General features: G+C 50.3%; 1 protein-coding gene across 1 annotated transcript in view; it reads left to right on the top strand.

Moving 5' to 3' along the window:
* Positions 1 to 332: 332 nt before the first annotated feature.
* The window catches only part of SUSD1 (sushi domain containing 1), a 145,976-nt gene continuing 131,082 nt past the window's right edge, over positions 333 to 15,226 (top strand). The window contains exon 1 of the mRNA XM_075559026.1: positions 333 to 490. Within this exon, the coding sequence (XP_075415141.1) occupies positions 382 to 490 (109 nt within the window). The 5' untranslated portion in view covers positions 333 to 381. The remainder of the gene's footprint in view (positions 491 to 15,226) is intronic.

Raw genomic sequence — 15,226 nt, 5'->3', positions numbered from 1 at the left:
CCATCGCGCCCCCTCGGACCCCCTGAACCCCGAGCGAGCGCGGCGAGTGTCTCCTCCTAGCACGGCTACGGATGCCCTTCTCGGATGTTTGTGTCCCTTTCTGAAAGGCGGTGCGCAGGTGGCCAGGCCCGTCCCCCGGCGTGTCCTGGTGCCCACCACACGGCGGGCACGCAGCAGGTGCAAGGAAGAGAGTGAATGAAGGAGCACCTTTGGGCGCCCAGGCCTGGCCTGGGGAGGGGGACCCGCGCACCCTCCCCTCCCCGCCGGAAGCGGGCGGGCGGGCGGCCCCCTCCCCTCCCCTCCTCTCCCCGCGGGCCGCGCCTTATCTCGCCGTCCCCGGGCCGCGGGCGGAGTCGCGAGCGCGCCGAGGGACGCGGAGGCATGGGCCGGGGGCCCCCGGGAGCGGGGCGCGCGCCGCGCCGCCTGCTGCTGCTGCTGCTGCCGCTGCTGGGCCTGGGACGCCGCACGGCCGCCGCGCCGGACGGGGACGGTGAGTGCGGGCGCCTCGGGGCGCGTCCCGGCGATCCCCGCCCCTGGGCCGGGCCGGCGCGCAACCGGGGGCGTGGAACGCGGGAGGGGCCCGCTCCGGCCTTTGGGGTTCTGAGAGGCGGAGCTCAAAGAGGTAGGAGGAGCGCCCGAGGGGTTCGCCCAGCCCCCCGAGGCTCCGGGAAGGCCGGCTTCGAGAGGACTGCGGGGTGCCCCCAGGGAGCACCCCCCAGAGCCGGGGCGCTGTGGGGACCGGGCGAGACGGCGCTCCGGAGAGCCACACCCTGCGCGCACGGGCGTTCCCCGCTTCCGGCTCTTGTGGCTTTGGAACCGCCAAGTCTCCCCCGCCCCCCACTCCTGTCCCCCACCCTCCAGCAACTTTCTTTCCGCCGTTCTGTGCATTCACCTTCGGGAAGCGCTGAAAGCAATACCGGGAGAGCAAGGTGTAAGGGCGGTCCCCAAGCGTTCATTCATTCATTCACTCGATATTGTCGCCTTCCCCGGTGGGTGCCGGGGTGGAGGGCACAGTGCTCGCCCTCCCTGAGCTCGTGGCCAAAGAGAGGATTAGCCATTTTCCGGTTTTCCTCCAGGCAGGGAGGGGGGCGGGCTTTCGAGAGAGATGATGCCGTCGGGTCGCTGGGCCCTGACAAGCCTCCAGGTTCCTAGCAGCGGGCGTCGTGTGGAATCATGAACAGGAGACAGGGGCAGCTGAGGAAGAGGGTGGAGGCAGACGCTCTGTAGGTCAACGTGAGGACGGGTCAGACAGGACTGGGGTGAAAAGAGCAGATTGCACTTGGTGGGCAAGACAAGGCCATTGGAATTTAGTTGTTCCTGGGAAGTGTTTTAGGGGAGGAAAGATGCGCACACACACGCACAAATACAATTTATAGAGACACACATCTGTTAGATCTTAAACAGGACAAAAACCAAGGCTGTCATGCAGCAGCAAGAGGCCATGACAGAGGTCAAAAAGGTACGGAGGCAAAGCATCTGCAACGGGACTCCAGAAGTTCCTGCCCGGATGGATGGATCACGACGTCCATCTGGCTGTCAGGCGGCTGCAGAATCGGAACGGGACTGGATTGGCATGGTTTACAAGACTGGTTCAGGGTGTCCAGACCTGGGCAGTCAGACCAGCACGCCCAGTATGTGTCCCTTCAGACTCCGAGTGACCCCAGACGACCGGGTCTTTTCTGAGACAATAATTCTTTCCAGGAGCAGAAAGCCTCCTCTTTCTCCTGAGGAGCCAGGATGAGCTGGTGGTTCCCAACTGTCGACCTTGAGGTTAGCACCCCAACTTGTAACTGCTGCACCAGGCGACAGGGAGGACGATCAGGGAGAGAACGGGTTGTCTCCACCTACCATAAACAGAAACTGGCCGTGGTGCCACAATAAAGGGGTTGAAAGGGAATCAGACACACATTCGATATTATGGGGACAATTCAAAGCTGGGGATGCGCAGACCCAGGTCACCTCGGCCCAGGTGAAGGTCAACGTGGGAACCGGCAATATTACATCACGCGTGCACTTGAACTCAGCCACTAAGAACGGCCCACCCTCCACTGTGCAGCCCCACCCCCAAGTGGGGACAGGAGGGACTAAATAGCAGAGCCAAGGCCAAGCCCCTCCCTCTTCGGAGCGCTTTTGCTGGGCGGAGGCTCCCTGGTGTGCACTCTTTCTTTTGCTGTTCTGGCTCCCCTGTTTGGGTTCTGTGGGCACCACTTTCTGCTCATTTTCCACGTGGTTTTTCGTGTTTCTCCAAAGCGACCATTTTTGTTTGCGCAGCTCCATGAAGCCTGGTCCGCCGTCCAGAGAGCGCTCACGACTTGCGCCTGTATCAAACTTCCCTTTCCTTCGTAAAAGTTACTTGGATTTACAAAAGTGCATCTTTGAAAACATGAATTCTGTTAGTGGTGAGAAGCAAGCACTGAGGAAAACCAGCCCAGAAAACGAACAGCAGGGTTCCTCTGGCCAATCCTTAAAGGCCCAGGCGAGGCAGCACCATTGGGCTGGGAGTCATCTAGCCTCAGAGAGGCTGCCCAAGGGCAAAGCTGTCCACTGGTCACTGCCCACCGAAGCTGTGGATAAACTTAGTACTCACACTGAAGCTCTGAGAAGTAGCCAGTGGAAACCATTGCAGGTTTTTTTTCTACCAAGAAGGGCTAGGAAAAGTATGTATCAGGAGGTCTCAGTTTTCTTAGTAAGACTACACCCTGCTCCTAAAATTGAAGGGAATTTCTAGGTACAGAGCTATGGGGGGACCTTGAGGCTTTTGTCCTTCCACACTCTCATCACCTTGGGACTTTTGCCTTCTCTGGAGGCAGCGTCTCTGGAGGACTGAAGCATCTAGAATGGTCACTTTGTGCAGCAGATAGATACTCCGAGAGGCTCTCTAGCCTCTTTCCCTAGCTTGCTCTCGCCTCCTCTGCAGCTGAACTAAAAGGCTTGGAGTCGTTCACGTTGAGACTGTTCGTTTAGCAAACAGTTCCACTTGAACCCATTGAAGTGCGGGCTTCCGATGATGGCTGAGCACGGTTGGCGCCCACTCAGAGTCGCTTATAACTACTTAAGACCTGTGGGGTGAGTTCCAGAAATGGCAGTCAGGGCTGCCTCCTTGAGTCTCTTCTCCTGATGCAGGCTTCTCCCTCCATCTAGTGGTTCTCAAGCCTATGGGTCTCGACCCCTTTGGGGATCGAATGACCCTTTCACAGGGGTCGCCCGATTCCTAACAGCAGCAAAATGACAGTGATGAAGTAGCAACGGAAATAATTTTATGGTTGGAGGGTCACCACCACATGAGGAACTGTATTTAAAGGGTCGCGGCATTAGGAAGGTTGAGAACCACTGCTCTAGAACCTTAGAGAACATGACTGGATTAAGAACAGACGATGACATGGGGGCTCAGAGAATGTGGAGGAAGTTGTTGAAAAGATGACTTAGAAATGCCGAGGCCTGGATGCAGGTGCTCAGGTAGAAATGAACCTGGAAAAACGTCATCGGCCAGTAAGGTGAAACGATGGCAGTAAGGGTTTGGGGCTGGGTCACACGGTTCTGTATTGTTGTTGTATTATTATTACCACTCAGAGTGATCCGGTGTCAATGAGTAGCTTGACTCCCATAGAGGTAGTTTGGCGGACGTCTTTATGCCACAACTTTCTCCCCCAGAGCTGCTGGGTGGGTGCCACTCATCCACCGTCCTGTTTCCAGTCACTGCCCACTGAAGCTGTGGACAAACTTAGTAAGAGTACTTAATCTGAATTTGAAGAGCCGCTATGGCAGTCAGAGTAATAAATCCATAAGCAGGAATGATAGGTCTGTAAACAATAGAAATATCTGGATTAGGAAAATTCATGAACCCAGGCAATGGATCAGAGACTGTCATGGGCTAGGGGAGCAGTAGCAAGTTATTACCTAGAGGGTAACGCTTCTGTTGTGGAGGATGAGGAATTCTGAAAATAGGGGTGGTGGTTACACAGCATTGTGAACGTACTTCCTGCCAGTGTACAATTCATTAAATGAATCATCCGTTCCAAAATCGTTCAAACAATCCCTGCTGGGTCTGTTCAACAACACAACACACACACACACACACACACACACACACACACACACACACACAGTTGGACTGGCCGGATCAGTGCAACATTGTGAGGAAAGTAAAGTAAACTCAAGCACATTTTAGACTGAAAGGGCATTCTTTACTGGAGGAAGGAATTAAGAATGCAAAATAAATTGGCATAATGAATAGAGCAGCTCAATAGATAAGTTTGGGCTACAAGTGGGAGAAGTTAGTCTCTGGAAGCGGCGGAGAGGAGGACAGGGGAGAAATGTTCCTCTTCTCCAGCTATTTATGCGTAATGAGTGCTAGTCTCAGTTCAGAACCAGCCCAGCGGTCCCCCTGCGCCTGGAGCACCTATTAGAATTATCCACGTCTTGCCGCATCAGTGATCCCCTGCCCACTCCTCTACTGTCCATTGATACCATCACCCCAAAATCCAGACCCACTGCCACTGAGTCGATTCTGATCCATTGTGATCCCACCTAGTGATTTCAAGGCTCTGAATCTTTTGGGACGCCTGTAGCCTGATCTGTCTCCTGAGGAGTGGTGCGTGGGTTTGAACCAACAATCTTTTTTAAAAAAAAAAATCATTTTATTGGGGGCTCATACAGCTCTTATCACAATCCATTCATCATGTCAAGCTCACTGGTACATTGAACCAACAACCTTACAGTTAGCTCTCCAACACCTACTTGACACTTATACCAGATTGCAGTGTGATGGTTAGTGGACTAAGAATGTAGAGGTAGGGATGTGGTTCATAGTAGGAATATTTTATTTAATTGATATCAAAGATGCTTTGGGAAAGAGGGAAGTAGGGGAGACCAATTCAGAGGGCCAGAGTGTGAGCAAGGTGGAGACCTGCAGCTGGTAGCCAGGAGGGCGTGTGGGTAAGTGGGTGCGGCACCCTGCCTGGGGCAGAGAGAGAATGAGGAGGAGAGGTGGAACCAGTCAGTCCTGTTCCTTAACCTTTCTCTGGCATTGCGGAGACTGGGAGCGGCTGTGGAACTTGTCGGCTCAGGCCTGACCTGGGTGAGGGAAGCCAGAGGGAAGGGGCAGGGCTGTGAGAAGCATGGAGGATCGGATGGAGTCAATGGGGGGCATTTTCTTATCGTATAAAATGCACTTGCTTGTTCTCGTCCGCACTTCCCAGGTTGTCGTCGTGCATCAGAACAGCTACTCCCCATCCTGAGTGGGGGCTGAGGGGGCTGGAGAGAGGGGTGGTCTGGGAATCGTTTAAACTTGCTCAGAGTAGGGGAGCAAGATTAGAACTGAGGACGAGATCCCCCCTGCTGCCGCCTTCCTCCTCCAGGGACTCAGTCCCCCCCATGGACGTATCCTTAGCTTTCTGGACAAGCTGTAAAGTGACCCTCAAGGTATCTGCAGTCCAAAGTCACAAATGGCCTGATGGTTATCAGCTCTGCAAAAATTAGCTACATGGGGAAAAAAGCCCATCAGCTGCAGGAGCTTATGAGTCAGTTGTGAGACAGGGTGTGAAACGGAACTGAGGTGGGGTTGAGGTGGGGGTGGGGGACCCTCGAGGTTGACAGGCTGAACCTGAACCGAGGGTGCGGCCTAGTGATTGGCTGCATAACGCAACATTCCTAACTGAAACTCTTGAGATTGCTACACTCCGGTGAGTTGGTTCCTGGTCCGGAGGTCAGGTGTGGGGGCCACAGAGCAAGTTGAATTGGGTCAAACAAGGAAGTGAACCGAGGAAGACCAAAGAAGACTGAGGGTTCTGTCAGCCGCTTGACATCAGGAGAGGTTAAGGGTCCTCAGTGGGATATGCCAGTCCTGGGGTGGGGTGGGCATGGGGACTAGGTAGTGGTTCTCATTGCCCTGCAAGGATTATATGGCTTGGGAGAGTAACATCCTTTCAAAGCAGAAGCCATGCTTTCTTGGGTCAGAGATGTTGGAACGGAAAGACTGTTCTCTCAGGACCCTCCTGTTAGCGGGTGAAACGGGAAGCATTGCTCTGGCTGAGCAAGCAGGGAGCCAGCGCAGACTACTGAAGGCCAGCTACCGAAAAAAGGGGATTGGCAGTTTTCTGTGTATAGCCTGGGAAGGAAAATTGCTTCATGGGGGGGGGAACAAACGCTCAACCAATTCCTTATTGATCCAAGTAGCTCATAAAGGAGGAAAAGGAAAACTGACCTCGGAAAAACAGCCTGTGCGCTAGAAGCATAACAAGTTCATTGAAAACACAAGGTGCAAAAAGTAAACGTGTGATTCTGACTATTGAATCTTAAAAAAAAAACATTTATTAAAAAAATTTTTTTGGTGGGAGGGAGGGTAAAAAGAGGAGCAGATACCAAGGGCTCCTTACATTTGTTTGGTTGAATTTGTGTAGCCAATCAGCAGCCCAGGGGCAGGGGAAAGAGACTCCACATTCAAATGTAATGGCCAGAGGAAGATCGCCTGGATGAGTGAGATCATCAGCATGAGGCCACAGTCAAGGCCAAAGCTTTACAGAAACACCACTTCAGCAGAAGAGGAGGAACCAATCACACAGTCACGAGGGGTGGCCAGTGAGGTCATCACAGTTGCAGGCAGGATTACGGAAAAAGGAAAGCGACCATGACTGGAACCGCCTACATTTTTCTAGAAAGAAAAGCTTACAAGATTGGTTCAGGGTCCTCCAACCATGGCTGTCAGTATGACCAAGCAGGTCCTCCAATTTCCATCCAGAGCAAACCCAGGCAGGTCTCTAAGGGATAGGATGGCCCTTCTTGGGCTGGCTAGGGGAGTGGCGGTAACCCTCTCTCAAGCACATCCTGCCTGAGGGCCAAGCTTGTTCTCCCTGCCGGTGGTTAATGGTCCGTTTGCAGTGGAGCCTGACTCTCCGAGGTGGCTCAAAAATGGATGTAGTACGTTCATGGCCAATGGTAGCCTTCTGCCAACTTGTGGTTGTTGTTTGGGGGTGTTATCAAGGCCATTCCGACTCACAGCTACCCTGTGTCCAACAGACCAAAACACAGTCTGGTCCTCCCCCATCCTCACACTGCTCTGATGACATGGATTGAGGAGAAAAGAATTGGAGCACCCCCAGGCATCATTATGCCAAATAAAGGCATCTGCTGGGCTGCAAGAAGGTAGAAGCGACACGTCATTTCTCTCCCACCCCGATGCTCTGGCTCCGCACAAAGCGAGGTTAATAGCACAGGCAGAGGTGGTGCAGTCTGTGATGTTACATGCGCAGAGTCTGCTGCAATCACAGCGGCTCATTCCAGCACAATGGGCCCAGGGAATGTCTGCAACTCAGTGGGGTTTGGGCTAAGAGGCACCCAATGAGGTAGTGCAGATTTGAGGACAGCGCCTTTACTTTGAAGTCTGAACAAGACTTCCCATTTTGGAAAACAAATATAATTGTTGTTTGGTGCTGTTCAGTCGGATCTTGTGGGGTCCAGCCCCGCCATGGAAAGGACCTGCGGAGTGATGGGTGCCATTAGAGACAACAAAGAAGGAAGAAAGCGGGGTGCAGGGAACTCAACTCTTCTCCGGAGAAGCAAGAAGGGGGAGAGCCCAGAGTTCATTCCTCAATAGACTTTTATAGTACTTAAGGCCTGCAAGCCTCCTGCTATACACACATGTCAAAATGGCAATGTGTTGATCGTGAATATCCCAAGAACTCAAGGGGAATACCTCAGGGAGTACCAGGAATGCAAGAGACAAAAGTGCACATCGCTCTTTGGGAAGCAGGGACAAAGGAGATGCTTGGAGTGCAGAGCCAGGCTTCTGTAGGAGGCTGCTTTAGATGAGCACTGATGGCTTAGATGGGATCTGCAGCTACCGCCTTCCCGGAGTACGTGCATTGTAGCACTTTCCCTGTATTTCTGACTGCGGAGGCGTGCCTCAGCCCTGTGGTCAGGAGTGCTGGGAGCAGGCCACAGACACTTCTTACACGTCCTCAGTTTCCCACAAGTTCCGACTCTTAGCCACCCCATGGACAACAGAACAAAACACTACTGGTTTTGTGCCTTTCTTACCATTGTTACTGGGCTGCATCCATCTTGTCAGAGGTCTTTTTTGCTGCCCCTCCACTTTACCAAGCATGCCGTCCTTTACCAGAGTCTGGTCTCTCCTGAAGACATGTCCAAATACATGAGAAGAAGTCTTGTCATCCTATCTTCCAGCGGTCGTTCTGGCTGTACTTCTTCCCACAGATTTGTCTGGTCCACATTCAAACATTTCAAGAGGGAGCATAAGATCCAGAACCTGTGCTGCTGAAGGAAGAAGTCCAACCTGCACTAAAGGCATTAGGGAAAACACGGCTTCGGGGGTTGGTGGATGACCAATTGAAATGTTTCAACAAGCTGGTGAAGCACTGGCAGGGCTCATTGGTCTATGCCAAGAAATGTGGGATACAGCTACCTGGTCAGCAGAGTGGAAGACATTTGCAGTGCTCATTCCAAAGAAAGGTTATTTTTTGCAGGGAGTTTTGCAGTGAGAGCGATGTCAGTGTTAATCTAGGGGCTGCCAGGAAGTCCAGCTGCAGATGGATCTTGGCTGAGACCAGAGAGGACCAGAAAGATGTTTGTGTTTCATTGACTATGCAAAGTTATCCAACTGTGCGGATCATAACAAACTATGGATAGCTTTGAGAAGAATGGACTTACCAGAACTTCATTGTGGTTTCACTCACTACTATTGAGTCAATTCTGATTTCTGGTGACCCAATAGGACAGAGTAGCACTTCCCCTATGAGTGTCCAAGACTAACTCTTCCAGGGAATAGAAAGCCTCATCTTTCCCCCTTGGAGCTGCTGGTGGTCTCAAACTGTTAACCTGTGGTTAGCAGTCCGCTAAGCCACCAGGGCTCAGAGAAGGTGTGAGCAGACTTGTATCTTTTCACCACACATATTCAGTCTGGACGCTGAGGAAATAATCCAAGAGACCGGACTATGTGAATAAAAAACTTGGCTTCAGGATTGGGGGAAGGCTCATTAACAACTTGAGATACGCAGCGGACACAACTCTGTTTGCTTGAAAGTGAGGAGAACGTGAAGCACTTGCTGATGGAAATCACAGATAACAGCCTTCCAAAGGGTTTATGACTTAATGTAAAGAAGACCAAAGTCCCCACTATTGGACCAACAGAGTATCCTGGTAAGCAGAGAAACGACTGGAACTGTTAGGAATTTCGTTTGGTTGGATGTGCATGAGTGCTCATGGAAGCAGCCGGATTGCATTGGTCTGGCCTGCTGCACAGGACCGCGTCACAGTCTGCGGGACAAGGGCGTCACACTGACAACCAAGTGCGCCATGGTATTTTCAAACGCCTCTTGGGCATGTGTAAGCTGGACCTCTATAAGGAAGACGGATGGTGTTGGCAAAGTGTCAGAGTAAACCAGCCTCTAACAACCGAGGGGCAATTGTCCGGCCATAATAATATATAAAGATCATAGTAAAGTCATAGTCCAGCGGTTCTTAACCTGTGGGTCGCGACCCGTTTGGTGGGGCGAACGACTCTTTCACTGGGGTCACCTAAGACCATTGGAAACACATATTTCTGATGATCTTAGGAACGGTGACACCACTCCTCCATCTGTCTCCAGGCGGGTCCGCCCACATGCAGATACGCCCACATAGGAGTACCTGGTATGAAGACTGTTACCCATGCTGCACCCTGCTTCAAGACAAAATATCATTGATTTGTCATTAGAAATCAATATTTCATAATATAGAATTACATATTGTCTTTTTGATTAATCACTATGCTTTAATTATGTTCAATTTGTAACAATGAAAATATATCTTGCATATCAGATATTTACATGATTATTCATAACAGTAGCAAAATGACAGTTATGAAGTCCCAATGAAAATAATTTTATGGTTGGGAGGTCACCACAACATGAGGAACTGTATTAAAGGGTCGTGGCATGAGGAAGATTGAGAATCACTGTCATAGAAGACAGGAGAGAGAGTAAAATAAAGGAGTCAGACATATTTTATGGTAGCATGCTCACCTCAGCCCCTCTTGGTGGTCCATGTGAAGGTGGGAAAATAGAAAGTCTTTACTATCCTGGGACATTTATAGGTAGCCATAAGACTATTCAGGAGTTACATACCTCACAAGGTGGGTGGTAATCACTGTACAGTCCCTAAGCTCACAGGTGAGGAAACCCAATACCTGCATTGGGGGAAGGCATGAGGGGGAATGGGTGCCACAGTGGGAGGAGATAACAAGAATGTCTGTTCCTACAGGGAGACAGAATCAACCCTGTGCTCACTGTAAGGCAGCATGGCTGTTAGGGGAGAATCTGTGGGAATGATATTTAAAGCAGGATAATGTACTTGGACTTTATCTCTAACTTGCCAAAGTGGTGTCTTTCCTGCCGTGGAATATTAGATTTCCCTCTGTTGTAAGTTAGGGAATATAGTCTTGGTCATATTTCTCTCAGTGTTAGTTCCCCACAGCAAAGACTATTGAAAGTACAAACATCTATCTTGATAGAAGTATGGCCAGAATGCCCCTGAGAGGCAAGGATCGCGAGACTTCATCTTATGTACTTTGGACATGATTTCAGGAGGGCAGTCCTGAAAGAAGACTTCCTGCTTATAAAGTGGTGGCGGGTCAGTGGGAAAAAAGGATGCGAACAGGAGAGGGCCTGGCCCAGTGAGTGTGGCCTGGGTTCCAACACAGCCATCGTGAGGAGACTTGCCTGGGATTGGGCAGGACTGGCCCTCTTGTGCACACGGTTATCATGAGTTGGAATTGACAGGATGCTAACCAATAGTCACAATAAACAACTGAGCCATTTCCTTGAGAGGGATCTCTTACACACACACACACACACACACACACACACACACACGAAGCTTCAAAAATGTTGTGGACTAATTCCATTATTTTTCAATTCCCTTTTTCCATGAATCCTTGAATCCCCTGTGGTCTAAGCTTCTCTGGAGGACCCAGCCTAACACACAGTCTCTCTGTCTTTTCCAGCTTCTTCAGGCTGGTGTGTCTTTTAACTCAGGACCTGCCCCTTTCTCCATCTTCCAGTCAGCAGTATAGCTTCTTCAAATCGCTTTCTGTCTCTGTGTCCAGCAACATAAATCTTCATTGGACTTTAATTCACCTGCCTCCCTCTTAAGAGAATCATTGTGATTACAGTAATCCCATTGGTACAATCCAGGATAATCTTCCCATCCCAATTTAATAACATTTCAAAGTCTCTATTGCACGTAAGGTGACATGTATGGGTATCTAGGATTAAGAAGTAGAAATACTTTGGGAATAGTACTAGTCTGTCAACTGCCATTTCTTCCAGATCTTTGGCCACTTTAAATGAAAGTAACAATAGCTTCTTACATTTAAAAAAGCCTCACTACTTTCGAGTTAATTCCGACTCCTAGCTGGGCACCATCTGATACCTTCACGTCACTTTGCTATGGCGCAATATCTTCAGTGATCACCTCGTGAGGTTAAGTAGTGAGCAGGGCCACATCACAAGAACGAATTGTTTTAAGATTAGGGCTTATGTCTTAAGGTGTGAGTTCAAAATCTATGTATGAAATATTCCTCATTTATATATCCAGTTTCATAGGCTGCCTATTAGCTTCCTGGGAAATGATACGTGTTAGACTGAGTTGACTAGAGAAACAAATCCATGGACACTCATATGTATAAGAGAGCTCTATATCAAGAAGTAATTATGTATCCCAGGCCAGTCCAGATCAAGTCCATAAGTCCAATACTAGTCCATCAGTCTGATACTAGTCCATAAATTCCACTTCAGACTCATGCAGCCACATGCAATGATGCAGAATGCATGAAGATCACGCGCAGAGGATGGGTACAAAGTCTTGTAGCTCTAATGGCAGTGGGTGCATCTCCAGGGCTCTGGCTGCCATCAGTGTGGCTAGAAGTGGCTTATCAACTGGAAGGTGGAAGCAGAGGGAGAGAGAGAGGCCCGCCTCCAGAGAGCCAGTCATCTTGGTGGCAACTCAAAATGAGGTCATCAAACGGTGACCTGATTGACAGGTTAAACTCCACCCCTTTCATACCTTCAAGTTGACACAAAAGTACGGAACTACCACATAATATGAGGAACCGCCAAGCAACATTTGATAATGGTAGTAATGACAGTATTTTTAATCTAGTCAACAGTATAGAGGAAAAATATTAGTGAGAGCAGAACTATATATATATATACATATATATATATATATATATATATGAAAGAGTTTCAGCTGAAGTACATGCAAAAACACATAAAGGATTCAACATAAGATTTTCCTAGGAACAAAATAATTATAAAATGCTATACTCTAAGGTCTCCTTTTGGGGTTATTAGCCCTTCTACAATTTATACTGTAGCCACGAAGCATCATATACAAAATTCCCCCTATTTGGTTTTAACCAAGCTATATCCAGTTTTTAAGGATACATCCTAAAGGGGAACAGACAGGAGTTTCCTCTTGAGAGCAGAAACTCAAACAACCATTCACCATCCGGTTCCGATAGCAGACACATGGACCCATGCGTGCCTCAATCTTGCTCCCCGGTGCTTGGATACTGGACGGTTTGCCCCGAGTGCACCATGCTTCCGCCCACAGGGTAGACTAGCACTTTAGCAACTGGATGCCTGCCCCCCGCCCCCCTCAATCACAGAGATGCCCAAATATCAGACCCAGGTGCTTGAATGCCGGCCCATTTACCCTCAATGCTCTGCAGGTCGTCCACAGGCCACAGCCAAACAGATGAGGCGGCACTGGGGCTCCTCGGTCCTCCTTCAGAGGCCGGCCAGCATTGCAGGCTGGGCTCCATGGCGTCCCCCGAGGGTCCTCCGGGGATCCTAGCTGCTGCGTGGACTGTCCTAGAGGCAGCGTGCAGCCAGCCTTCAGTTCCGAGCAAGAAACGGGACTCTTGGTGGTTTGCCAGACTTACAGCTTTGCACACTGATGCAATCTCATCAAAGCAAAGCACTTTTTCTTTAGCATTTGTAGCAAACAAGGAATTTTTGGAGTACTGACATCATGAACCTTCACTGAGCCTCTTCTATTAACCCTGGGTCTGCTTTGATCTCTGCACAAGAGCACGTAGGCACATGGGAGAGCAAAACAATTGAGCTGTAGAACACTGGGGGTGTTTAGTCTCTCTTCAGAGGTTTGGGCCAATTTTGCGCATTTCCTCACATCTTTTCACTGGTTGCCACAGGTGAGAGAGAGCATTTTGGGAAGGACCAGCTTGGTCCAGCTGCAAATGGCTAAGGGTTCGGTTTGTAAGGCAAACTTTCTGCCTGAACCTGCCTTCTTCCCCTGACACGGGCGCCATCTTTTCCTCACACCGTCACAGCCCCGCTCTGTGATCCCCGAAGTACGTTCACTCACCGTCTTGTGGCTCTCAGAGAGAAATAAAGAGCCGGAGTCACCTGCTCAGGCTGGCAGCTTCTGTCCCCTCCCAAGGTCCAGGCGTCCTTGTTGGGTGGAGAGGAGGGAGAGGTGAGCAGACCTGAAGGATAGAGGAGGTGGAATTCTAACACGGGGCCATTCAGTGAGGAGACCCCAAACCAAAGCAAACTCACTGCCATCGAGTCTGTGCCCCGAGTCATAGTGACCACATAGGACAGGGCAGAACCGCCCCGGTGAGTTTCCGAGCCTGTAACTGTTTACAGGAGTAGAAAGCCCCATCTGGGTGGTGGTTTCAAACTGCTGACCTTTCACAGCCTATTGTAGAACCACTCTGACACCAGGACTCCTTTGAGAGAGAGGGAGCCCAGGAAAACCCACTGTCCTAGAGGCAATGCCAACTCTTAGCTACTCCCCCCCCCCCAAACCCACTGCCATTGAGTTGCTTCTAACTCATCCGGACAATACACGTGGGCTAAGCGGTCACAGAGTAAGAGGAATACATAGGGTGTCTGAGGCCGTGAATCTTTAGAGCAGCTAGTTTTGACCTTCCAACCTCACAATTCGAGTCAAGCCCTGAACGACTGCCACCAGGGCTCCTGGGAAAAGGAGGCAGGAAGGGATTCGGTCTCCTGAGGTCATCAGCCCCACCAAGAGGACCTCGTCTGGAGCTCTGCACCGCCACTGCTGTTCATCACACTCCTGGTAAATGGGAGTTGGCTAGCTAGCTGTCAGTGTTCGCACTTGATCTCCTCATCAAAAATATAGTTGGCGAGTGGTTATTCTAACAATGGCTGACCTATTCTAATTGCTTTACATGCATTCACCTCTTTACCCTTTAATCCGTACCACCGTGGAAGGCGGGACTCGTATTGTCAGCCCTGTACAGGCTTGCACAACACGGCGGCACAGAGATGATCAGGCGTCGCACAGCCGGTAAATAGCAGAGCTCGGTTTGTAACCCCGTAATCTCTCTCTCTAATCTCTGCTGCAAGCCACTCTGCCGAAACACTCATCACATGACTTGTTTCTAACCATCACAACGTGGGCATGGACATAAATATTCATGTGAATTATCGCTCACCTTTGTATGGTGCTCCAGAGTTCGTTCAGCATGAACATTTCTTATTTGGTCCTCACAACCTGATCTCCACCTCACCGATTTAAAACAAAATCAAAACACGGGGGCAGGAGAGCTCAATTTGCCTAAGGTCACGTAAGCCAGAGAGAATACTCTCGCCTGGGGAGACACCCAAACCTGCTTCACCCTCACATCATTCTTTGACTGTGGTTTTAGTGGAATCGCTGCAGAGCACTTGTGGGAAGCGACCCCCGCCCCATGGCAGCCCCCAGGCTGGGACCCAATTATAAAAACAAAAGACTTTCTGACTTTTCCTCCTCTGTGGTTTTTGGGACCTCCAATCCTACTTCTGCCAGTAGTTCCAGGAGGCCCTGTGAGGTCCCGCACTCTGCGCTTGTTTGCTCAATTAATAGATGGCAGTCACCTTGCTGCTCTTGGGCCACCAAGTCTGCTGCTGATGGAGTTAAAATCAATGTGGATGTGGATATGAAGCCGCTCTTTGTTCATGCCCCTGGCCCTCAGCCAGAGTGAACTTTCTACTGGCCCGGAAAATTCCTTGTCCGTGGGTTACTCTCTCTGCCTTTATTGATCTAGCTCTTCCGTGCCTCACTCTAGCTTGGTGAAAGTTTCAGCACTGCCTTTTCTTTCCCCCTGGGTTCTGACACAAGTCCTTGAAGCTGAATTTGTTAATCAGCGTCTCGGAGGATTCTGATTCCGTACGTGCAGGCTGGGGCCTGGGAATAT

This window comes from Tenrec ecaudatus, chromosome 10 (genome assembly GCF_050624435.1).
Source record: "Tenrec ecaudatus isolate mTenEca1 chromosome 10, mTenEca1.hap1, whole genome shotgun sequence".
NCBI classification, from domain to species: domain Eukaryota; kingdom Metazoa; phylum Chordata; class Mammalia; order Afrosoricida; family Tenrecidae; genus Tenrec; species Tenrec ecaudatus.
The sequence above is the reverse complement of the archived record's forward strand: the minus strand, read 5'-3'. Positions and strand labels throughout refer to the sequence as shown.